The sequence below is a fragment of the Gobio gobio genome (assembly GCF_949357685.1).
Source record: "Gobio gobio genome assembly, chromosome: 13".
In the NCBI taxonomy this organism is placed as follows: domain Eukaryota; kingdom Metazoa; phylum Chordata; class Actinopteri; order Cypriniformes; family Gobionidae; genus Gobio; species Gobio gobio.
In genome coordinates this window covers 48,303,491-48,328,314 of record NC_137106.1, presented here as the reverse complement: position 1 = coordinate 48,328,314, position 24,824 = coordinate 48,303,491, and the positions used below count along the sequence as shown (strand labels likewise).

Below are 24,824 nucleotides of genomic sequence, written 5' to 3'. Positions count from 1 at the left end.
TGATGGCTCTGAAAGGCCTCCATTGGCACAATGCACGGTTCACTCTCAAGACCCTTAAAAGACACTAAAGACGTCGTTACAAAGTCCATCTCACTACAATGGTTCTAAAATAACTTTATGAAGCGACGAGAATAGTTTTTGTGCGCAAAAAAACCCTAAATAACGACTTATATAGTGATGACGATTTCAAAACACGGCCTCATGAAGCTTCGAAGCGTTATGAATCAGTGAGTCGATTCAGCGGTTTGAATCACCAAATTTCAGCAGTTTGACACGCGATCCGAATCATGAATCGACTCACTGATTCATAACGCTTCGAAGCTTCATGAGGCCGTGTTTTGAAATCGTCATCACTATATAAGTCGTTATTTAGGGGTTTTTTGCGCACAAAAACTATTCTCGTCAATCCATAAAGTTATTGTAGAACCACTGTAGTGAGATGGACTTTGTAACGACGTCTTTAGTGCCTTTTAAGGGTCTTGAGAGTGAACCGTGCCATTGTGCCAATGGAGGCCTTTCAGAGCCATCAGATTTACACTAAAATATCTTCATTTGTGTCTGAAGATGAACGGAGGTCTGACGGGTGTCGAACGACATGAGGGTGAGTAATTAATGACAGAATTTTCATTTTTGGGTGAACTAACCCTTTAAGAATCTGCTAGTACTGTATGGAATCCATGCAACCCTCAACTCTGACAAGGTTTCCAGTACCTGTGCATGCCACACAGCCCCATAGCATGATGGACCCACCACCAAATTTTACAGTAGGGAGCAGATTCTTCTCCTGGAACGAGGTGTTCTTTTTCCGCAATACAAAGCGCTTCTGGTTGTGACCAAATAGCTCTCTTATGCCGAGTTCAGACTGCACGAGTTTCAAACTGGTCGGATCACTGCTCTTTTCACACTGCTGACTATCTGAGGTAGCATTCAGTTGCTGCTGTGTTCACACTGACCGATGAATCGGTGACAGGTTTCACACTGCATGACTTCACAAGAGGAAGAATCATTATTATATAGGAATTATTATAAAAAAATGATAAAACTGCAGAAAGTTTGCGATCCTTATTGCCTATGCGTTGATTTGAAGCGAAAAGGAGGAAAATAAAGATTATGGCGGAGGAAATGGTTGGGGAGACACAGGGAGTAATGATTGTGTTCTGCCAAGAGAGCTGGAGGTAAATAAATCGTTTTGCACCGTGCTGCTGTTGCTGCGGCTGGTCAAGCAAATGTTGGTGCTTTGTTTCTGTTTGATGTACAGTGGCAAGAAAAAGTATGTGAACCCCTTGCAGAATCTGTGAAAATGTGAATAATTTTAACTAAATAAATGAGATCATACAAAATGCATGTTATTTGTTATTTAGTACTGTCCTGATTAAGATATTTTAATTTTTTTTTTACATATAGTCCACAAGACAAAAAAAAACTGAATTTATTCAAATAACCCGTTCAAAAGTTTATGGACCATTGATTCTCAGTGCTGTGTGTCGTTCCCTGGATGATCCACGGCTGTGTGTGTGTGTGTGTGAGTGGGTGTTGTTCCCTGATGATCCACGGCTGTGTGTGTGTGTGTGTGTGTGTGTGTGTGTGTCGTTCCCTGATGATCCACGGCTGTGTGTGTGAGTATGTGAGTGAGTGTTGTTCCATGATGATCCACGGCTGTGTGTGTGTGTGTGTGTGTGTGTGTCGTTCCCTGATGATCCACGGCTGTGTGTGTGAGTATGTGAGTGAGTGTTGTTCCATGATGATCCACGGCTGTGTGTGTGTGTCGTTCCCTGATGATCCACGGCTGTGTGTGTGAGTATGTGAGTGAGTGTTGTTCCATGATGATCCACGGCTGTGTGTGTGTGTGTGTCGTTCCCTGATGATCCACGGCTGTGTGTGTGAGTATGTGAGTGGGTGTTGTTCCATGATGATCCACGGCTGTGTGTGTGTGTGTGTGTGTGTGTGTGTCGTTCCCTGATGATCCACGGCTGTGTGTGTGAGTATGTGAGTGGGTGTTGTTCCCTGTTGATCCACGGCTGTGTGTGTGTGTCGTTCCCTGGATGATCCACGGCTGTGTGTGTGAGTATGTGAGTGGGTGTTGTTCCCTGATGATCCACGGCTGTGTGTGTGTGTGTGTGTGTGTCGTTCCCTGATGATCCACGGCTGTGTGTGTGTGTGTGTGTGTGTGTGTGTGTGTGTGTGTGTGTCGTTCCCTGATGATCCACGGCTGTGTGTGTGAGTATGTGAGTGGGTGTTGTTCCCTGATGATCCACGGCTGTGTGTGTGTGTGTGTGTGTGTGTGTGTTGTTCCCTGATGATCCACGGATGTGTGTGTGAGTATGTGAGTGGGTGTTGTTCCATGATGATCCACGGCTGTGTGTGTGTGTGTGTGTGTGTGTGTGTGTGTGTGTGTGTGTGTGTGTGTGTGTTGTTCCCTGATGATCCACGGCTGTGTGTGTGTGTGTGTGTGTGTGTGTGTGTGTGTGTGTGTGTGTGTGTGTGTGTGTGTGTGTGTGTGTGTGTGTGTCGTTCCCTGATGATCCACGGCTGTGTGTGTGTGTGTGTGTGTGTAGTTCCCTGATCAGAGGTGGACAAAGTACACAACTCCATTACTTGAGTAAAAGTAAAATTACTACTGGTCAAATATTACTCCGTTACAAGTGAAAGTTCTAAAAACAGATTTTTACTCAAGTAAAAGTACAGAAGTATTTGTTTTTAAAAGTACTTAAGAATCAAAAGTAAATTTCATTTTTTATGTCAATGAATTATTTTATTATTGTTGCATTGTTGTATAAATGCACATTATGCCACCATGGTGGTTTAAGCCAGTCAGTGATGCTCCATCCGACATGCTAGCATACGACTACCTTAAACTCATTTCAATACTTGTATAAAAGTTACACATTTCTTTACAAAGCTGTTGTCACTTAAAGGCCAAATGCATGAACCCTATACTCTAATACACATCCGATATTCTCCCAACTGTTTACTCTTCTCTTTCTCCCAGACGTTTACATTTTTGAATATTTTATGAAACATGCATCAAGTGTAATCTTTAATCTTTTCAGAAAACTGGAACATACTTTCTAAGTATGGCCATGGGTGCAACACAGTGTACAGAAACGTCTTCTTCCATTTTGCTATAAACTGATCAATGTTCAACAAAAGTTGGGAAACTTCACATGACCCTACAAGAGTGATTACTGACAGGCTGTCTGCAAAAAAAAAAAAAACTTTTAAAAGAAGAACAAAAAATCCTCCACTGACTTTCAAAGCTGCTACAGAAACGACTTTCGACTTTGAGGACCTTGACAGAAATGTAGTGGAGTAAAAAGTACGATATTTGTCTTTCAAATGTAGGGAAGTTAAAGTCAAAGTTTCTCGAAAAAATAATACTCAAGTAAAGTACAGATACAAGTAAAGTGTACTTAAGTACAGTACTCAAGTAAATGTACTTAGTTACTGTCCACCTCTGACCCTGATGACCCACGGCTGTGTGTGTGTTTTGTGATGGTTGTTCATGAGTCTCTTGTTTGTCCCGAGCAGTTAAACTGCTCAATGTTCTTCAGAAAAATCCTCCAGGTTCTGCACATTCTTCAGTTTTCCAGCATCTTTTGCATATTTGAACCCTCTCCAGCAGGGACTGTGTGATTCTGAGATCCATCTTTTCACACTGAGGACAATTGACCTATCGGTAAGCCCCTCCCCTCAAACGCAGATGAGCCAATAGCAGTTGAGTATCAGTTGCGCTGGGACCAGAACTCTGACATCTTTAGGTCTCAGCGCCATAGAGAAACATTGGAAAATCCGAAGCTCTCATCGGTTTGATGGTGTTTATGCAACAAAAATGGTAAAATGTCTTGCCTGAGGTACTGTAACACTGATTCTGGGGATCCTGAGAGGATTTTCTGTTCGTCAAACTCTCGTTAAGTTATGATTAAAGTCCCTAACATACAAACCGAAATAACTAACTGTTCTCACGTCATGTAACACTGTAGGTCAAAAACACATTTCAGTGCCTCTCCATATTAAACTGGTTATATGTAAATTAATTTAATTTTAGATATGTTTAAGGTCTACATTATCTGTCCTACTAAGGAGGACTCATATTTTGATGGGTATTATAGTCTCCGGGTAACGAAAGGAAGAGCTCGCACGCAGTTTATCAGAGTTGTTTTGCAGATACAAAGTTCACCAGTTATTAACTGCACCCCCGAAAAGTCATAAGCTCTGTGTGTATGTTTGTTTACTGTGAGTTGTATGAGTGTTTCTGTGTAATTTGCTGTGTATGTTAATGGCAATGCAACGGACAGAGAGAGAGAGAGCGAGCTTGGGAATGAGACGTTAATGCACACTTTTTTGGAGTGAAAAAGGACATCATAAACTTGATAAACCATTAGTAAATTTTGGCCATCATTCGGACTGGGTATACGTTACATTCTGTGTCCAAAAACATCTTGGGATAAGGTTTTCACACTGACAGCTGTCATTGTAAGATATAGCAACTCCGTTTGTTTGTCCGAGTTAGCAACAGTAACTATGGAGGGTGGGGCTTACCGATAGGTCAATTGAGGGACTCAAACACAACTACTAAAAAAGGTTGAAACATTCACTGATGCTCCAGAAGGAAACACGATGCCTTAAGAGCCGGGGGGTGAAAACTTATTGAATTTGAAGATCAAGGTAAATTGTACTTAATTTGTCTTCTGGGAAACATGCAAGTATCTTCTGTTGCTTCTGAAGGGCAGTACTAAATGAAGAAAAAAAAAGATATTTAAACAAAATAAGAAACATTTTGACATCATCCTGGTCAAAAGTTTTAACCCCGGCTCTTAATGCGTCGTGTTTCCTTCTGGAGCATCAGTGAATGTTTCAACCTTTTTTAATAGTTGTGTTTGAGTCCCTCAATTGTCCTCAGTGTGAAAAGATGGATCTCAGAATCACACAGTCCCTGCTGGAGAGGGTTCAAATATGCAAAAGATGCTGGAAAACTGAAGAATGTGCAGAACCTGGAGGATTTTTCTGAAGAACATTGAGCAGTTTAACTTGTCAAGACAAACAAGAGACTCATGCACAACCATCACAAAACACACACACAGCCGTGGATCATCAGGGAAGACACACACACACACACACACACACACACACACGGATCATCAGGGAACGGCACACAGCACTGAGAATCAATTGTCCATAAACTGTTGAACGGGGTGGACTATATGTGAAACATTTTTATGTAAAATATCTTATTCAAGACAGCACGAAATAAAAAAATAACATGCATTTTGTATGATCTCTTTTATTTAGTTAAAATTATTCACATTTTCAGATTCTGCAAGCGGTTCACATACTTTTTCCTTGCCACTGTAAATGTAAATATATTTATGAAAATTTTGATATTCTGGTCTATAACTCCTCCCCGAACCTCCCGCTGCCCTGTATCTTGCTCTCTCATTGGCTGTGGGTAAGTCAGGACAAATTTCAAACAGCAGGAGTTTGAATCACCGACAGGTCCAGATAATTAGCATGCCAAATATCTCACGGGCATCAACGATAGGGCTGAAACGATTCATCGAGTTACTCGATTAACTTGATTACAAAAATTCCTCGAGGCAAAAATTCTGCCTCAAAGCCTCGTTAAATTCCTATGACGCGCACTATACGCGCAGGGATCTGATTCACACGGACCGCTGTTCAGTGTTCAGGAAGCACACCATAGCGCGTGATACATTTTGAATTTAGTTTAGATTCTAGATGCCCAGAATCACTATAGTAACTGCATGTTTTACACAGTTTATGTAAGTTGATTACCGTTCTTATAGCTGCCACACACATACACACACACACACGGCGCGCGCAAGCCCCGAAGCCAGATCGCTTTCACTTTCGTCCTCATAAAGTTTGTCAAGTAAATGCTTTTAAAGCCTTGCCAGATTGAACATTGAAGCGATTGTGCACTATTCGAAAACAACAATACGGAAAACTTCTCCGTTCAGTGCTCAGCTTTTTTCTGTGACACAGAGCCGAGTCGTGTCGCGTCTTTGACAACGAGCGCGCGCCCTGAAGGCAGAGCTCTTTTCGCGTGAAGATCGCGCGCGGAGAGCAGCGCAGAAACGCAGTGTCAACGTCGTCCTGTGACTAATGTAAAGTCACTAAAGTAGCTTAGAAACTCAACTCAACCGTTACAGGCATACATTTGAATACCTTTGAAGTAATTACAAACCACAGCTTCATAATGAATAGAGACGATATGAGTAATTCACACACACACTCACTCATTAAAGCATCCAAATAAATGTAATGTAGGTCAACTGTGTTAATGTATCTGTATGATGTACAACAAACATAAATCTGCCCCATAGACAATAACTGCTGAAAGTGAACCGTTTCCTTCAAGTATTTTAAAATCACAAAGAAATGCACTTTTTGCATTTGTTGGAAAAATTCCAACTTTAATAGTAGAAAATCAGTAACACACACACACACACATGCACCCTCCTCTCTCTCGCGCCAGTCAGACCAATCGTGGCAATGCATCACATATGCTTAAACTTTTATGTAGCCACGCAACAATAATTTCAGCATTCACTGTATACACCGGGACGTGATGTTGTGACGCGATTTTTCGAACGGATGCTTCACCTAAAATGCACCGCAATGCAAGTGATGCAAGCCAAATGCAGCGTTCTATTGAAAATTAATGTATGTATGCAGTACCAAATTGCAATGAAGCCACACACACACACACACACACACACACACACACACACACACACACACACACACACACACACACACACACACACACACACACACACACACACACACACACACACACACACACACACACACACACACACACACACACACACACACACACACACACACACACACACACACACACACACACACACGTTGCTAGGTTACCATAGCAAATAGGCTCACCCCAGAAATGATATATTATTTGTTAGTAGCCTAATGGTACATGCTGCAGGTGTAGAAATCTACATAAAAGATATTTACTTTGATGTCAGGGCTAGATTACAGCATGAAACCTGTTGTGCATATTAATACATTAAATTGCTTTTCCTCTCTTCGTTGTGCATTATTTGTTTTGGTTGTTTAAAAACACCTTTTTATCCGATCAATCGATTAATCGATCGATTAAGTGCTAGATTCATCGATTACAAAAAGAATCGATAGCTGCAGCCCAAGTCAACGATTCTCTCTGATCGCGTCTTTGATAATTCATACTGCGTGATTGTCACTCACGTGCACGAGCACCGATTTAGCTGATTTCGGGCATTTGTTGGCGGTTTCGCAAAACCTGTCGGCAAATCAAAATCGGTTAGTTTCATCTGTCCACAGCACATTATTCCAAAATGATTCTGGCTTGTCCAGATGAGCCTTTGCATACCTCAAACGACTCAGAAAAGGCTTTCTCCGCATCACCCTTCCATTGAGCTGATCCTTGTGCAAAGTACGCTGGACCGTGGAGCGATGTACAATGACACCATCTGCAGCCAGATGTTCTTGGTAGAGCCCTGCATTTCTGCCCGAGCCCGACGGGCCCCGACTTTTTTACGGCCGGGCTTCAGGCCAATTTTCCCATCATACCTCAAACGCGGGCCGGGCTTCGGGCCTTTTTAGGCTTCTCCTTCATTTTATATTTTAGACATTCAATAATTAAAAGAAACAATGAGATGTGCTGCGCTGGTGGAAACAACATGAGACCATGATATCGCGAGTCCGCAACTGTCAAGACCGCCTCACAGTGTTTAGTAACTGTGTTTAGTTAACATTTTTTAAATGAGTAAAGCAAGCCAACACGCAAACTGCCACAAGTGAAACTGAAAATAAGCTAAGTCTGAGATGCTCAAAAACACAACCATCTTCATTAAAACTAATGAGACTAAAGGCTCTTACCAGTGTTTAGGTCGCTCGTTCTCATAATGCGGTCTTTGATGTTGAAATGAGCTGATGAATAAAATGCTCATATCGGTTGCTTTCGTTGACATGAACTCCGTTAAACGGGAATTGAAGATCTGATTCAGATTAATTTCGCGGAGAGGTAGGTAAGACAACCAGCATGTTTAAAAAAAAAATGTATTAGCCTATTATTTGTTTAGATTGTGTAGCCCGTTTCGTTTGCGCGCGCCGTTGCGATCTGCCTGCCTCATCTTGTCAAAAATGCCTTTTTACTGTGATGGTGGTGATAGTAGTATTTAGTAGTATTTAAACGAAACGTTTTATATGGATTTTATAAGCAAGACAAGTCAAGTGTTGATTTGAGAGGCTAAAGCGTTTGCCGCTGGCCGCTTGGTCATCACTTTAAATAACGAAACCTTTAATTTAACAAGCAACAAAATGCTTCAAACATTTGTCTAAATAAACTTGATAAAGAAACAAAACGAAATATAACTACTTTGACATTAAAAACAAAACGGAACTATTTTAATGACTGCAACTAATGTGTAATAGGGAGGATAAAAAAAAACACAGGCTCCAGTCGGATTCGTGCTGATAATTTTGATGAGCTGTCAGACACGGGCCGGGCTAGGGCCTCAGCGTCTCGGGCCAGGGCCGGGCTAGGGCCTCAGCGTCTCGGGCCAGGGCCGGGCTAGGGCCTCAGCGTCTCGGGCCAGGGCCGGGCTAGGGCCTCAGCGTCTCGGGCCAGGGCCGGGCTAGGGCCTCAGCGTCTCGGGCCAGGGCCGGGCTAGGGCCTCAGCGTCTCGGGCCAGGGCCGGGCTAGGGCCTCAGCGTCTCGGGCCAGGACCGGGCTACGGCTTCAGCGTCTCGGGCCAGGGCCGAGCTAGGGCCTCAGCGTCTCGGGCCAGGGCCGGGCTAGGGCCTCAGCGTCTCGGGCCAGGGCCGAGCTAGGGCCTCAGCGTCTCGGGCCAGGGCCGAGCTAGGGCCTCAGCGTCTCGGGCCAGGGCCGGGCTAGGGCCTCAGCGTCTCGGGCCAGGGCCGGGCTAGGGCCTCAGCGTCTCGGGCCAGGGCCGGGCTAGGGCCTCAGCGTCTCGGGCCAGGGCCGGGCTAGGGCCTCAGCGTCTCGGGCCAGGGCCGGGCTAGGGCCTCAGCGTCTCGGGCCAGGGCCGGGCTAGGGCCTCAGCGTCTCGGGCCAGGGCCGGGCTAGGGCCTCAGCGTCTCGGGCCAGGGCCGGGCTAGGGCCTCAGCGTCTCGGGCCAGGACCGGGCTACGGCCTCAGCGTCTCGGGCCAGGGCCGGGCTAGGGCCTCAGCATCTCGGGCCAGGACCGGGCTAGGGCCTCAGCGTCTCGGGCCAGGGCCGGGCTAGGGCCTCAGCGTCTCGGGCCAGGACCGGGCTAGGGCCTCAGCGTCTCGGGCCAGGACCGGGCTACGGCCTCAGCGTCTCGGGCCAGGACCGGGCTAGGGCCTCAGCATCTCGGGCCAGGGCCGGGCTAGGGCCTAGTTTTGAGGCCCGTGCAGGGCTCTAGTTCTTGGAGCTGGTCTGTGACCAGTCTAACCATTCTTCGCCTTCGCCTCTCAGATATCTTTCTTGGCCTACCACATCTTTCCTTCACAAGGACTGTTCCTGTGGCCCTCCCTTTCTAACTATATTTCTGACTGTGGAGACAGAGACCTTAAACCTTTGTGATAACTTTTTGTATCCTTCACCTAATTCATATTAATGAATGATCCTAGTATTAAGTCATTAGGAAGTTCTTTTGAGGTTCCATGTTGCTACTTTCCAGTAGAGAATCAAAGAGGAAGCACAATTAGTTATCCTTTTTCATGATTGGTTGCACCTGTGTTTTCTGTCTAATGTTCATTGAGCCAATAACATCAGTTTTGTGGTGCAATCAATCAGCATTAAAGGGTAACTAAACCCTAAACCAACTTTTTTTAGTTAATGATCTGTAATACTGGGGCTTTATTAATGCTGTTCATTGATTCGAGTAAATGTTTTGACATTTGAGTATAAAGTGTTATAATTCTATAAAATATGGTGTAAAACCGCCAAAGTGCTGCCCTCTTAAGGTTGAACGGTGGCTACTGCAGTTGATTTTCCTATTGGACGTTGTGGTACATCGTGACGTAGGATGGTACCTCCAACGGCTCACTATCCGCGCCCCTAGCACGAGCTCACCACGCCCTCAGAAATGTTTCCGCCAATCACACGATGAGAACGGCTTCACTCCAGTATGAACTGTCATATTAATAATGCAGTTGTCAGTACACGTCAGGCTTTTCTTGCGATATTATTGCCGCCCGTCATGTGTACAGATAATTTTCATACATGAGACGCGCTTTCAAACCCTGACACGCAAGTGGTTGCCACGAACGCAGATACCGGTAGATTAGGTCAGTTCTCTTGCGCGGCTGCTTCGCTAGCATCGTCTGCATCGGGAGTTAACGCAGTTTGAGCAGCGGCTCGCATTGATAAGGCTCTGACCCTGTGTCTACAGATAGTTCACCCTCCTTCACTTCAGGTGAAGGTAGGAGAAATTACCGCTCTGTTGCAAAGCTGGCGTCACTCCAGTCACTCTACATCTCTGCGACTCGCGAGTCAGACAGCTGTCAATCAATCCGTCCCTGCGGGTCTCAGGTGCACGCCCTCCGCTCAGCCCCGCCCTCGGTTCGTCCCCTCTGTCTCCGCTGGGCTCTGCCCACTTTTCCAGCATTTTTTGAATATTGCCAGTGGGTGGAGTTAAGCTCTGAGCAGGGGTTTAGTTACCCTTTAAGTGACTATCGGTATTCAAATCACCACAATTGAAAGGGTGGCCAAACTTTTGCACCGCCTTTTTTTCACATTTGATTTTATTTCATTCAACTCAATACTGCTACATGTCAAAACGTCGCTTCATCAAGCTTTCTCTAGGAACTGAATGGCACATCACAACTATCTTTTCTTAAAAAGATTGAGCAAATGATCATGCAACCTCAGAGAGGTGCCCAAACTTGTGCATAAAACTCTATATATTAAAAATGGCAGTTTTGAAAACGGTATTGAATATCGATATTTTTCAAGGTATCGCATCAAAGTTAGAAATTCCAGTATCGTGATAACAAAAATTGTGATTATTGCAAACTTTTGACCGGTAGTGTAATTCATAAGGAATATGAATAAAAAGTGTAGTAAGTGATTTCTTACCATAGTAAGGCCTGGCTGCATCCCTGCACGAATGGCTTCAATCTGCGTTGGAGTAAACTGGATGGTGTTTCTGCCAAAATGGACAAAAAGGTCAATCTTTCCATAACAGGCATTATGTTTATACAGACATACACTCTGACTCAAAGCAGTTATTACACTGTTCAGATGTTGAAGAAAGAGCGGGAGAGATTCGGTCATGATAAAGTGTCTGAGCATGACCTCCACGTACCGCTTGGGCTGGTTGTAGGGATACGGCCCCCTGTTGGGAATCACATGAGGCTCCACCACCAGCGTCTGATCTTCCTCATCCCGTGTCTCTTCCTCTTTTGCCTTACGCTTCTTCCCCTTCACATTCTGCACAGGGAATCGAATTCTGGTAGAGAGGAGTCACAATTTCAGTAAACCTTTCACACACTATTGTCCACATACACTATCGTTGAAAAGTAATATAGTGAAATATCATTACAATTTAAATCAGCTGTTTTCTATGTGAATGTACTTTAAAATGTAATTTATTCCTCTGATCAAAGCTGAATTTTCAGCATCATTACTCCAGTCTTCAGTGTCAGAACCATTTATGGTTATTTACATTTATGTTAAAGGGTTAGGTTCACCCAAAAATGAAAATTAGCCCATAATTTACTCACCCTCAAGTCATCCTACGTGTATATGACATTCTTTCAGACGAATACAATCAGAGTCATATTAAAAATGTCCTGGCTAATCCAAGCTTTATAATGGCAGTGACTTGATTTTTTCAGTGACTTCGTTTTTGAAGTCCATAAAAGTGCATCTATCCATCATATAACTGCTCCACACGGCTCCGCAGGGTTAATAAAGAAGTGGCCTCACTTCTTTCACCGCAAGTCGACTTGCATACCGCTGAACATCAGAAGTAAGTTATTTTAGTCTATAAAGTTTTAAATATGTATATTTTTCTTACACAAACACATCGCTTCAGAAAGCCTTTATTAACCCCAGGAGCCATGCGGAGCAGTTATATGATGGATAGATGAACTTTTATGGACTTCAAAAATGACAACCATTCACTGCCATTATAAAGCTTGGAAGAGCCAGGACATGTTTAATATATGAAGACCTATAGTCACTTAATAGGATGACTTGAGAGTAAATCATGGGCTAATTTCCATTTTTGGGTGAACTAACCCTTTAATATTTTTGTGGAAACTGACATTTTTTTCTGGATCCTTTGATGAATAGAAAGAACAGCATTTATTTGAAATAGAAATCTTTTGAAACATAAATTACTTTTATTCAGCAAGGATGCATTAAAGTGACAGTAAAGTAATCTCAATAATCTTAGGCAACTTTTAAAGTTAAAGTTTGCAGTCACTATGAAAAATACATTAAATCGCTAAAGTTTGAGCAAAGTGCACAGTGTTTATCCGATAATGCCAATTTCTGACCTAAAAGGCGGGACCTGCCGAGCAGGATCTTCCTCCATCACCTTCACCGTGTGATTGGGGAAACAGGACTTCAGGTGCTCGATGGACAGGAAGGTGTCGTTGAAGTCCAGAGAGGAAATCTGATTAGGCATCTTTGAGTAATGGGCACTACCAGGGTCTCCATAACCCAGAATGATGTCGTGAAGCCAGTCGGGAACCACACACTCTGTGTTCATGAGGTTACGAATGGTCTCGAGCACAGCCTGCAAGCAAAATAGGAAAATAGTCAAAAATTTCAAAAAATTAGTTTAAGTTTCAGTCAATTTAGTAGTTAAAGGGATAGTGAATATTCTGTCATTATTCACTCACTACTTTCGTTCGTCTTCTGAACACAAATGAAGATATTTTTTAAATGGAATCTGAGAGATTTAATTCAGGATTCTATTTAAACACTGATTAGCGTCAAACTAAGTTTAGTGAAATTAAATTTGATCACAGAAGCTTAAGCATGCTTGCTTGACACGTTAGAACCAATGAGCTTCATTCTCAAGTGTCATGTGGCACATTGAACTTGAGTTTTGTGAGTTTTGTGTTCTCTCGCATCAAGCCAAGTATGATTGAGCTTATGTTTATGTTCACAGTATAATGTTTATATGCAAACATTAAATCTGTTCATCATGTTAAGAGCTCATGTCTCTTCAGAAGACTTGGATTAAACCGCTTTATTCATATGGTGGTGTTTTGAGCAGCAAATCATCATATTAGAAGGATTTCTGAAGGATCATGTGACACTGAAGACTGGAGTAATGATCATGATAATGCGATGACTGTGTGTGCGCCTTGTCCTTTTTGGGACATGTTTATACTCGACGCACTCGCCGTTGTGCTATTCTTTGAAACGACAGAGGGCGACTCTGAATAATTGTTCTATAAACCATCAGGAAACAGCAGCGAGAAGAACATGCGTGACAATGTTTACTTTAGTAAACCACACTACGAAAAGCATTAAAGGGTTAGTTCACCCAAAAATGAAAATTCTGTCATTAATTACTCACCCTCATGTTGTTCGAGACCCGTAAGACCTCCGTTCATTTTCGGAACACAAATGAAGATATTTTAGTGTAAAGCTGATGGCTGAGAAAGGCTTCAGATAGGCCTCCATTGGCATTCAGTACATTTACACTCCCAAGACCCATAAAAGGCACTTAAAATGTCGTTACACAGTCCATCTCACCACAGTGACTCTACAATAATCTTACGATGCGACGACAATAGTTTTTGTGCGCAAAAAAAATCAAAATAACACCTTTTTCCAACTTGTTACTGCCTGCCGTGTGTGTCTCCACGACGCATGCGTGAGAATATGACGCAGATCCGGCGTTCGGACACATGACCCAGAAGCAATTTGTTTACAATCAGAGGAAGACGCGCGTATCTAAGCTGTTGAATTCTACATTGATCGTGGTTTAGGTCTCGGCGTAGTTCTCAAAATGGGGCTAAAGTGTGCATTTCATGGATTCCCGAACACCGGCGCTACGTCATATTCTCGTGCATGCGTCGTGGAGGCACACGCGGAAGGCAATAACAAGCTGGATAAAGGTGTTATTTTGATTTTTTTTTGCGCACAAAAACTATTGTCGTTGCATCGTAAGATTATTGTAGAGTCACTGTGGTGAGATGGACTTTGTAACAACATTTTAAGTGCCTTTTATCGGTCTTGGGAGTATAAGTGTACTGAATGCCAATGGAGGCCTATCTGAAGCCTTTCTCAGCCATCAGCTTTCAACAAAAATATCTTCATTTGTGTCTGAAGATGAACGGAGGTCTTACGGGTCTCGAACGACATGAGGGTAAGTAATTAATGACAGAATTTTCATTTTTGGGTGAACTAACCCTTTAAACAAGGCTTCAGATGGCACTGATGCCCCGGGAATACAGAGATAACGCCTCGCTAGAGTGGCCAGCCTCAAGAAGCGCCTTTCATTTGCTTTCCACCAGTCAGGAGCTTTTACTACTGCTGTATTTTAATACCACGTAGCAAACTTTTTAAGTAACTTCGTCGCCCTTTCTGTTGAAATGGTATTCCATTGCTTAATTTTGCGAAATATGTCTATGTAGACACGTGTGGTTACCAAGGTTATAATCGTTAACGAAAACGAACGAAAAAACGAAAACTAGGTGGGAAAAAACATTGTCGTTAACTGAAATAAAAATAAAAACGAGGCATTACAAAAAAACGATAACTAACCAAAACCGTAATGTGTGTTTGGCAAAACTAACTAAAATAAATAGATTAAATGTCCTTAGTTTTCGTCTGTCAACGTCTTTCATAGAGCAAATAACGTTCAGCTGCATTTCCTTTCCCTGCGTCTCTCACTCACTAGTCTCTCTCACATACACGTGCACGCATTTTTAATTCTGAATATAATTTTGTCAGTGTGTTAATGTCGACCCGAGAAGCGATTGCTACTTTAGAAAGTTAACTAGTCGCAAGCTTGAGGTAAAATGCACTTGGGTTGTCGATGTCAAAACACTATATAAGCTGTGATTCAAATATGAAATAATGTTATGTCATTTGTTTCCTCTTACACTGAATGTTTGCTGCTTCAGTCCAGATGAGTGTGTGTGTGTGTGTGTGTGTGTGTGTGTGTGTGTGTGTGTGTGTGTGTGTGTGTGTGTGTGTGTGTGTGTGTGTGTGTGTGTGTGTGTGTGTGTGTGTGTGTGTGTGTGTGTGTGTGTGTGTGTGTGTGTGTGTGTGTGTGTGTGTGTGTCAGATGAGTAGGCTATTGTATAGGGTACATTTAGTATAGGGTGTGAAAAGTGTACAGCTGTGGTATTTGTATAGGTTTAGCACAATTTAGGTTTAGTTATATATTTGTATTTTAGCTCAAAAATGGGTTGAATACATGCGGTTCATGTATGTCTTCTTTAGTCTGTTGGCTCTTTAGGTTTTTTACTGGCACACATCACTTACACATTTTGCACTGCGGAGTCTTGAGACTGTTTACATATTTTAGTGAGTTAACAAATACAACATACAAACATAACAAAAAATAAAGAATAAAAACCTTTTAAACCGTTTAACTTAAATTCTTTCTTTCGGTTAACGGTTAAACTGTAAATATGAGCATCGCTAATATGAATCTTCATCAACGTTTTGAAGCATCATCGTTTTGGGTGAATAGACTTTCAATGGACAGTCAGAAATCAGATTTCATGTAAAATATCTTCATTGTGTTTCAAAAGATGAACGAAAGTCTTACAGGTTTGGAAAAATTATTATAGAAACATTGCTTTGGCAACTAACTAAACCAAAAAAATATTAAAAATACATTTTTGTTACATAAAATAACAAAATAAAATAAATGAACACTAAAGATTATTTTATTTAACTTATTTTACTTAAATTAACAAAAAATTTTTTAATATTTTTTATTTAATTAGTTGCCAAAGCAATATTTCTAATTTTAGTATAATTTTACCGTTCCAAACCCAAAATCATTTTAGTTAAACGGTTCCTTCAGCGATTAGCACTAAGCTTTGTATCAGTAGAAACCTGGTGGTATATTTGAATGATCGTGCTGTTCTCTAACTGAAATAAATTATTTTATTGCTATAAAAATCAAAACGACGGTGGGGCGGGTGGCAAGTGATGTAACCGGTAGGCGTGGCTTGGGAGCGGCCTCGTAGGGCAGCGACGCAAGTGCATTCTGGGAGTTGTTGTCTTTCATCCACATGAGACAAAAATACATTTTCTGTCTTTTCTCAGTCTAGAAGACACAAACTTAAAAAATAATTTCACATTTCTACTACATAAATGACCCAGTTTAAATACACATTCATCTTCCCAGCGCTGAAGTGCTCCTTTTATGATCTGGTCAACAGTCTGGTTGTGTGAGACTAGTGGCAGGAATATATCGGAGGAATCGTCTCACCTTGAAGTTGTTCTCTTTGGGTTTGCGTCTCATGATAATATTGAAGGACTCATAGGGGTCTTCTGCTCCGTTCTGGATGCTGTTGGTCATGTCCTGTTGGTACTGGTTTGGGTCGAGCCATACCCGGAACGTCCTGGTGTCACCTCTTAATTTGGGCTTCGGATCAGGACCTTAGTGCAAGCAGCAGAGCACAATGATTCAATCGATTACATCTTTGTAAATAAAAACATACGGACTGAAAGTCAAGTGAACAGCACATTCAATCTTGTAACAGCCTTTTATTAATTTTTTTGTTTTTTAACAGTAATCTGTTTGAATATAAAACCATAAATCAGAGTCACAAGGTAAATCGAATGTCGCTTTTGATAAAAGCCTCTGCTAAATGAACAAATGTAATTGTAACGAAGGAAATAAATATTCAGTCCCTCCAGAAAAACGTGATTATGCGATCGCATGATTTAATGCATAATCAGCCAAAATCCGCATATTTATGCGAGGGCCGCATTTTTTCAAATACACCGCACTTTCATTGCGTAAATTGCCTATTGCCGGGTGCAAAATATGCGGGGCAACAATCACTAAAAAAAGCTGTGTTTTTCTGGAAGGACTGAATATTCAGGGCAAGGCACTAATCCGTCTAAATTGGGGTTCATTTGTCAAGTAAATGGACACTGAAATCACTGGAACAGAAATGACCAGTGATTCTAGACCACATTCCCAAGGTCCAGCAATGAGGACAGCCTGGGGTCAATGTGAGAGAGAGATTCGGGCCAGTTGATGGATTTATCACTCGCCTTATCAGGTCAGAGCGGTGTTCATGGGCCGTGGGGATCCAACACTCTCCTACAATGTCTTGAAAGAATATCATCCACACATCCCTCTTCTAGGCATATTAACAGTGTATTACAGTTAATAAAATATTGCATAGTACCATTCTAATTTTGGGGTCAGATTATTTTTGCTTTTATTCAGCAAGGATACTTTAAAGGGGTCATGAGAAATCAAATTTGCCTTGATGGTTTGACATAAGAAGTCTCCATTAAAACATCCTGCAAGTTTTAGAGCTTAAAATGTCCTCTTCATCATTATAAAAAAGAATTTATTTAATCAACATCCAAAACAGCTCGTTTTGATTTTGCATGACGTACGATGTCACACGGGCAAAAACATTTGCATATGCCTGCCTCCAGAGCAAGATATGAATGAGTAGTTATCCCTTAACGGCTGCCATTTGCTTACACTGGATGTCAACGTTGCGTCAACAGCAAATAGAAGCCATTATAATGACCGACGATGTCTACATTGTATACAGATGTGCGTTCAGTCCTGACAACAGGACAAATGGAAGCGAACGTGTCCAGTTTAAACAGCTGGTTTACATCTCTGTAGAGACATCGGAAGGATCCCAGTGTCGGAAAGTGGATGGTTTATTTCAATTATTTCAATACTGGATGGAATTGGTAGTCTGACGTCGTCATACTAAAGTCAGAATATGAGTCTGATTCTGCTCCGTTGGGCTGTGATTATGTAGTGTGTTTCAACCGAACCAGGAAAGACCTCAATTGGATAGACCTACAACCAATCAGAGCAACGGAGCGACGCATAACGTTAGTTGTCAAATGTCAACAGAACTCAACTGCACTGTGTTGCCATGTCTGCGGGTTGAAGCGACCCCAATTATGTGATATACAGACCCAGGAATGCGAATTTTAGCTGCCAGCCCTGCAAAATAACACATATTTTACCCCCCAAATGCCTTTTTTTCCCCCGGAGAACCCCCGGAAAGCTATTGGGCTTGTTTTTGACTAGTTTTCGAGTAACGTTATTATTAATTGGGCGGTTTTAGTTGTAAAAACTTGGCAACCCTGTACCTGCACGCACGCTGGAATAAGTAGTAAGAATTTAAGGATACACGGAGTACTTACCAACACGATCATCATTTCTGAGAGAAATAGTAAAGGTGAATGCACATACGAACAAGTTCTCCGTTTAGGATTAGAACAAAATTCAACCCAAGCGCCTTTGATGACGTAGATGATTACGTTACTGTTGATCATCTGTCCATCATCATCTAAAGCCCGCCCTGACAATTTCATTGGTCCGAACAGTTTCTGTTCGGGCATAATTACTTCTCTACTAATCAAGTCCAGACCGAACTGCCCGAGTAAAAATGTTGTGGGCAGGGCGAAGTTCGGCTGGCACCCAGGCTATGGCATTGGAGGATTACAGCCAATTATAATTCAAGCATTTTATTCAAAATCCAAGCACTTTTCAAAGGTTTCCAGCACCCGTACGAACCCTGTTATGGTTCAGTGATCTTACCTTCCTCAATGACGCGGCCCTTATCATCCAGCATGCCCTGCACCTCACAGCCTCTCACATACACCAGACCAGCCTGATCCACAAACGGCTGCCGGCGGTCAAAGCGGGTGCCGTACGGCAGGTTGGGTCGCACCGTGATCAGAAAGCAAACGTCGTGTTTCCGCAGCCCTGGAAGAACAAACCATGATGTGAAGAATGAAGTGAGCATAATGATTTTAACGTGCTGGAGAAATGGTTTGTGTAAGTGTTTTTTTTTATATGTTTAAATAGATTTTCTTTTCTGTTGTCCTTTCATTTATACCATGGTCGGTCTGAATACTCGATTCTGATTGAATTTGATTCAATAAAACCGTTTAATGCACAGGTAGTTCCAAGTCGGTTGAATAACCGTATATCAATGCGGAGATCACGCTGTGCACACACACACACAAACATTCAGGAGCACAGAAACGTATCAACGCTGCCCCATGAAAAAATAGCTTCACTACTGGATCACTACATTATATTTCTCAGCAACGATGGGGTTACATCGCTATGTTAAGCAATAAACGCACATCTTCATTGTAAGACGCTGAACAGACGCAGGTACAAATCTCTCTCACTCATCAATAATTCATTCATTCAGATAAATGTAATCTTACGCACTACTTTATCTCTACTTTATACTTATCTGTCTGATTCAAAGCAGGCAGAATGCTCGATCTAACTGATGAAAAAAAATTCACTTTTACCCGGTAAAATATTGCGCTGCAAACATCAATAACAGCTTTAAGTTGTCAGTGCTGGCAAACTTCCCGACAAGAAGCATATAAATGAATAAGCTTTATATTGTATATAATTTAAGTATTTAGTAATTTTGGTCATTTGCTTTTGTCATTTTTATTACTTTTTTTAAAGGTATATAGTTGTTTACTAAGTATTTAGTCTTATTTTTTTAGTTTTGTTTTAGTACCTCAATTTAAACTAAATGAAAATGAGAAATGTTGATACGTTTTATTTCAGTTAGTGTTTATTTATAACAAAACAAAAATATATAAAATTTTATTAGGGGTGTAACGGTACACGTATTCGTACTGAACCGTTTCGGTACAGGGCTTTCGGTTCGATGCACACGTGTTACGAACGGTTTCCGAATGCAATCTTTAACAGTTAACAGTCGACTTGTTTTAAGCGCGGAACACACTTCAGTCCGAGTTCCCACACAAACAAGTATTCAGTCCATTTTATCACGAAATTCAAACGATAAATGCGGTTTTGACACTCTTTCATGATCACTGTATAGGCGCGTCAGTTCAAGCGGCCGTGCAATCGATCTCCTCTTCCGAAAGAATAAACATGAATGAACATCTGAAGGTATGTTGAGGATACATTACTAGAGAATGTATCCTCAATGACACTAGAGAAATCAACTCTTTCACTAAATATATGCACTATTTATATTCATTATATTCTACTGAACCTGTTAGTGATGTCTGGATTATTAATGTGTGTTTAAATAAACCTGTCATGAAAGCCACTGTGTATAAATGATTATATTTCAACAACGAATTGGAGAAAAAAATATTTTATAATTAGATTTAGAAGTTAATGCAAAAACTGCCTTATGTGAAGTTTACATGTTGCCATACAATGTGTTATTTGAGTGTTGATTATTATACCTAAAAATAAATAGCAACTGAATTTAGGCGAATAGATTGGGCTCTGTTGTTAACCTTTAATATTAATGTGCCAGTAAGGGCTCCCTATATAGTTTACAGCATTATCTTCAATACACTTTTAGTTATAATTTAGTTCATTTAAGGTCAGACATTTTTTTTCAGTAAACCACTGTTTAATAAAAATAAATAAAAAGAAATTTTGTAAAACTGCTGTACCGAACCGTGACTTCAAAAACGAGGTACGTTCCGAACCGTCAGTTTTGTGTACCGTTACACCCCTTATATATATATATATATTTTAGGGCTGTCACCGTTAACATGTGTGATCAATTTAAATTCCTTAACAAGTTAAAATAATTTAACGCAATTAACGCAAATAAATTACAGAAGTAGTGAAGCTGCATCATTAACGTAATGTTCGTCACACAGTTAGAGGATGTTAGAAGCCGGGAGTTAGGATGCAGGAGAAAAAAGTTTTACCAATAACAAATCTAGTAATTTTCATCATCAAAGTTCAGCAGCAAGACATTGGTAAATTAAATATAAAAAGGTAGATCATGCATAAAAATAGTTGTTTTAATTAACATTTAATTATTGGAGGTTTGCATAGTACTCTGATTTTGCTGATTTTGGTATCACAGCTCGACTCGTCTAAATGAAAGCAATCTCGTTGTTGTTGCTCTGTATACACACACACACACACACACACACTATACACTTTGAATTCTGAAACGTTTTTTCTGTAATGTTTTTTTCATGGGTGCTTAGGTGTGTGTATTAGGCATGTGCCGGTATCAAATTTTCATGTTGCGATTAATTGCTGAAGCTTTTATCACGGTATACGGTATTATCACGATATTGAAATAAGTTGCAAAAAAAGTGTTGTCATACTATAACAGGTTAAATCACTTTCTTATAACAAAAGAACCAAACATTTAAATACAATAAAGCAATACACAAAAATGTATAAAGTAAACAAATATTTAAAACAGATTAAAGTGCAAAAGAACAATAGGTATGCTGAAATGTACATTTAACTAAGATTAATTGATTCTTTAGAAGTATTTTTCATTGTCAGTTTGTTAATGAAGGAACTAATGTTAAATACTGGAGCCTTGTAAAGTGTGTGATTGAACAACAGTCAGAACATATTCAAGGGCATGTAATTTAGTCCAGATTAAAATATAAAATGCAAGTTTGAAAATGAATAGCCTTAAGTCTTTAAGTATTATGTATTAGGTTATGTGATTACTGGGGAAACGGCTGCATTTCTGCTGTTGCGTCAGCGCCCTCTGCTGTCGAAGAATGAATGTGCACTTCAGCGTGTCTCCTCATTCCGCCATGTGCTCGGCTCATGCACGGTCTATTTACATCAGTGCGTTCCTCTTTGACGTGTTTTTCATTTTAAACGGTTGATGGGTAAAGTATTCTTAAAATTAATTCGAAAAATCTGAATAATTCGTAATAAATAATTATTCACGGTATTTTGAAGTGCCCACGATAACAATATTGTGCATGTTCATTATTGCGGTATATTGTATTACCGTTTACCGGCACATGTCTAGTGTGTATACATTTATTATATAATATAATTATATGGACTCTATATTTGGTTATTTGGTGTCCTTTTGGAGTCTCCAATGATCCTTGCAGAATATACAGTTTTCTGATTGTTTACTTTGCTGGATATAGCAAATATGACAAAATGAATGCGTTTAATGAGATAAATGGCGTATGCTTAATTTTACGACAAGTGTGCGATTAATCACGATTAAAAAATGTATCGATTGACAGCCCTAATATATATATATATATCAGGTATTGGGCATTGCAAGGAGTTGGTTTTTAAATGTGTTACTAGTGTTTGCAGAGACAGAAAGAGCCGTTTACCTTCCCATTCGTTTTTGATGTGATCTCTGATGTTGAGGTTAAGGGTGACGTCAGCCCGGACACGGGCAGGCCAGTTCTCTCCGATGTTTGGCTTGGCCACCTCCACAATAGAAAAAGACAGTATGGTCTGTGCCATTCTAGCCCATCCTCCAAACACCACTCCTCCATATTCCGACTGCCTGCGTAACACAAACACACAATATCACATGTTCACGCTGTTCTTTTACACGCAATAAAGTCGAAGCTGACTAGTGGTTGTCAAGCTCCAAAAATGAGTCTTCTGAAGTGAGAAAATGTAGGTTATTCAGTGAAAATCTCTGCAGTAGCTCTCAGCAAACCTGGCATGACACCACATTTAAATAAATTCATGAGCTTCAAGATTTGCAGCGATGAAGATTTTTATCAGTGAATAACTTCTTGTCAAAGCGATCATACAGCTTCAGAAGACTTGCAGCAGAAACGGCACACAAATCATCTGGACTTCTTTTATGGTGCTTTTTATCATTCTGGAGTTTGACAGTGATGGTCATTTCATCTGCCTTTGTGTTCCACAGCAGATCATGCAGGTTTGGAGCGACATGAACGTGAGTAAATGAAGACTTAACTTTGGGTGAAAATAACTTTCAGGACTTTCAACGTTCATTCTCCAATGGACTGAACTCTAAATGATAAAGACACTGGCTCTTAAAGTGAAACATCGGTCAGTAACAGATCTGAATGATTCACTAAAGCCCTATTCGGACGGTAATAGTTTCTCGTGGGACCGGTCATAAGGTATTTTCATCATTAACAGAGGCTAGTCAGTGATTTCATTGCTGTCCGAATCCAGAATGTCAGTGTTTTTCTCCCACCACCTGCTTAAAATCCCAGGCCAAATTACCGAATTAAGGTCGTGTGGTGATTTAAATTCCATCTGAATCCACATCTCTGAGTTTTCAAGAATATATCACTTCAAAATTCACTGTTTATATCCTTTTTGACCCCTGCAGAGCACCGTACGATTGCGCTTCGCTGTAATTTGGATGCATTTTAAAGATCTAGACTTTTATTACTGAAATGCTGGCAAGAATAATATATTTCATCACTGCTCAAAAAAATACAAATAAAAGCACGTAATGGGTTGTTATTATGGCAGCGATTCTATATGTTAAAATAACCACAGCATTATGATCAGTGATAAATAAGAGGCTGGATTCACTTATTCCCGCTCATTTCCATGTGGAATAAAATGACATTCTTATTTTGAGATAAAATACAAGACCATTTGAACTATAAATGTGCCTCATCTTCCCATTTTTAAACCGATTTCAATAATTAAATAATAATTAGGATATTATTTTCATATTATTAAATTAAATATGCATTTATTCTCATTATACCAAGCATATGACATTTTATTTACAGCAGAAAATCATGTTATTGATCATGTGAGCAGGTTCCCAAGTGTGTAGGATCACAAAACTCGCTCCTCCACCGTGTGAATAAATCACCATCCGGATGCACATTTATTTTTACGGACTTCCATGTGAGAAAGAATTACCGTCCGAATACGGCTTAAGGGCCCATGAACAAGTTCAAGCCTGAATCTTTTTGAGTGACTCCTTTAAAAAAAGCTCATAAGAGTCGTTTATTCACGAATCAGAGATTACGACAGCACGGCTGCATGAAGGGAAACTTGCTACCATCTTAGTATTCTCTTCTAGTATTCATCTTTTGCATATTTGAACCCTCTTCAGCCGTGACTGTGTGATTCTGAGATCCATCTTTTCACACTGAGGACAATTGAGGGACCCAAACACAACTACTAAAAAAAAGGTTGAAACATTCACTGATGCTCTAGAAGGAAACGCGATGCCTTAAGAGCCGGGGGTGAAAACTTGTAGAATTTGAAGATCAAGGTAAATTGTACTTAATCTGTCTTCTGGGAAACATGCAAGTATCTTCTGTTACTTCTGAAGGGCAGTAAAAAATGAAAAAAAAAAAAAAAAAAAAAAAAGATATTTAAACAAAATAAGAAACATTTGGACCTTCATCCTGCTCAAAAGTTTTCACCCCCGGCTCTTAATGCATTGTGTTTCCTTCTGGAGCATCAGTGAATGTTTCCACCTTTACCTTTAGTAGTTGTGTTTGAGTCCCTCAAGTGTCCTCAGTGTGAAAAGATGGATCTAAAAAATAACACAAAACGCCTCCAAAAGAATAAATCACCCTTTCATGAAGCCCTGAAGCAAAATCATGGGACAGTGCCTTCAGCAGTCAGCGTTCACTTTTTATTAAAATGATAAAATGTTTCACAATGAGAACAAACCATGGCTTCATCCGTGACACAACGTCCTCGATATCCTGCCGGATTTCATAGGTGGACTCCAGTCGGAAGAGGTTGAAGTTTCTCAAAAGGTAGTCATGCAGGGTCAGAAACTGCAGGTTCAGCTTCGGTAGAGCCAAACAACCTTCAGATTCACAAACAACAAAAAGAGTTCGATGTTTGACTGATTTTTTTACACTTAAAGCTTAAATTGC

General features: G+C 40.8%; 1 protein-coding gene across 2 annotated transcripts in view; it reads right to left on the bottom strand.

Moving 5' to 3' along the window:
* Nucleotides 1-24,824, bottom strand: part of aqr (aquarius intron-binding spliceosomal factor) — a 113,695-nt gene that overhangs the window by 57,391 nt on the left and 31,480 nt on the right. For both annotated transcript variants that reach the window (XM_079833216.1, XM_079833217.1), the window contains 7 exons: nucleotides 24,613-24,754; nucleotides 22,308-22,486; nucleotides 18,760-18,927; nucleotides 16,438-16,607; nucleotides 12,524-12,765; nucleotides 11,326-11,469; nucleotides 11,097-11,166 (listed from right to left, as the gene is read on the bottom strand). In XM_079833216.1, the coding sequence (XP_079689342.1) occupies nucleotides 11,097-11,166; nucleotides 11,326-11,469; nucleotides 12,524-12,765; nucleotides 16,438-16,607; nucleotides 18,760-18,927; nucleotides 22,308-22,486; nucleotides 24,613-24,754 (1,115 nt within the window). The remainder of the gene's footprint in view (nucleotides 1-11,096; nucleotides 11,167-11,325; nucleotides 11,470-12,523; nucleotides 12,766-16,437; nucleotides 16,608-18,759; nucleotides 18,928-22,307; nucleotides 22,487-24,612; nucleotides 24,755-24,824) is intronic.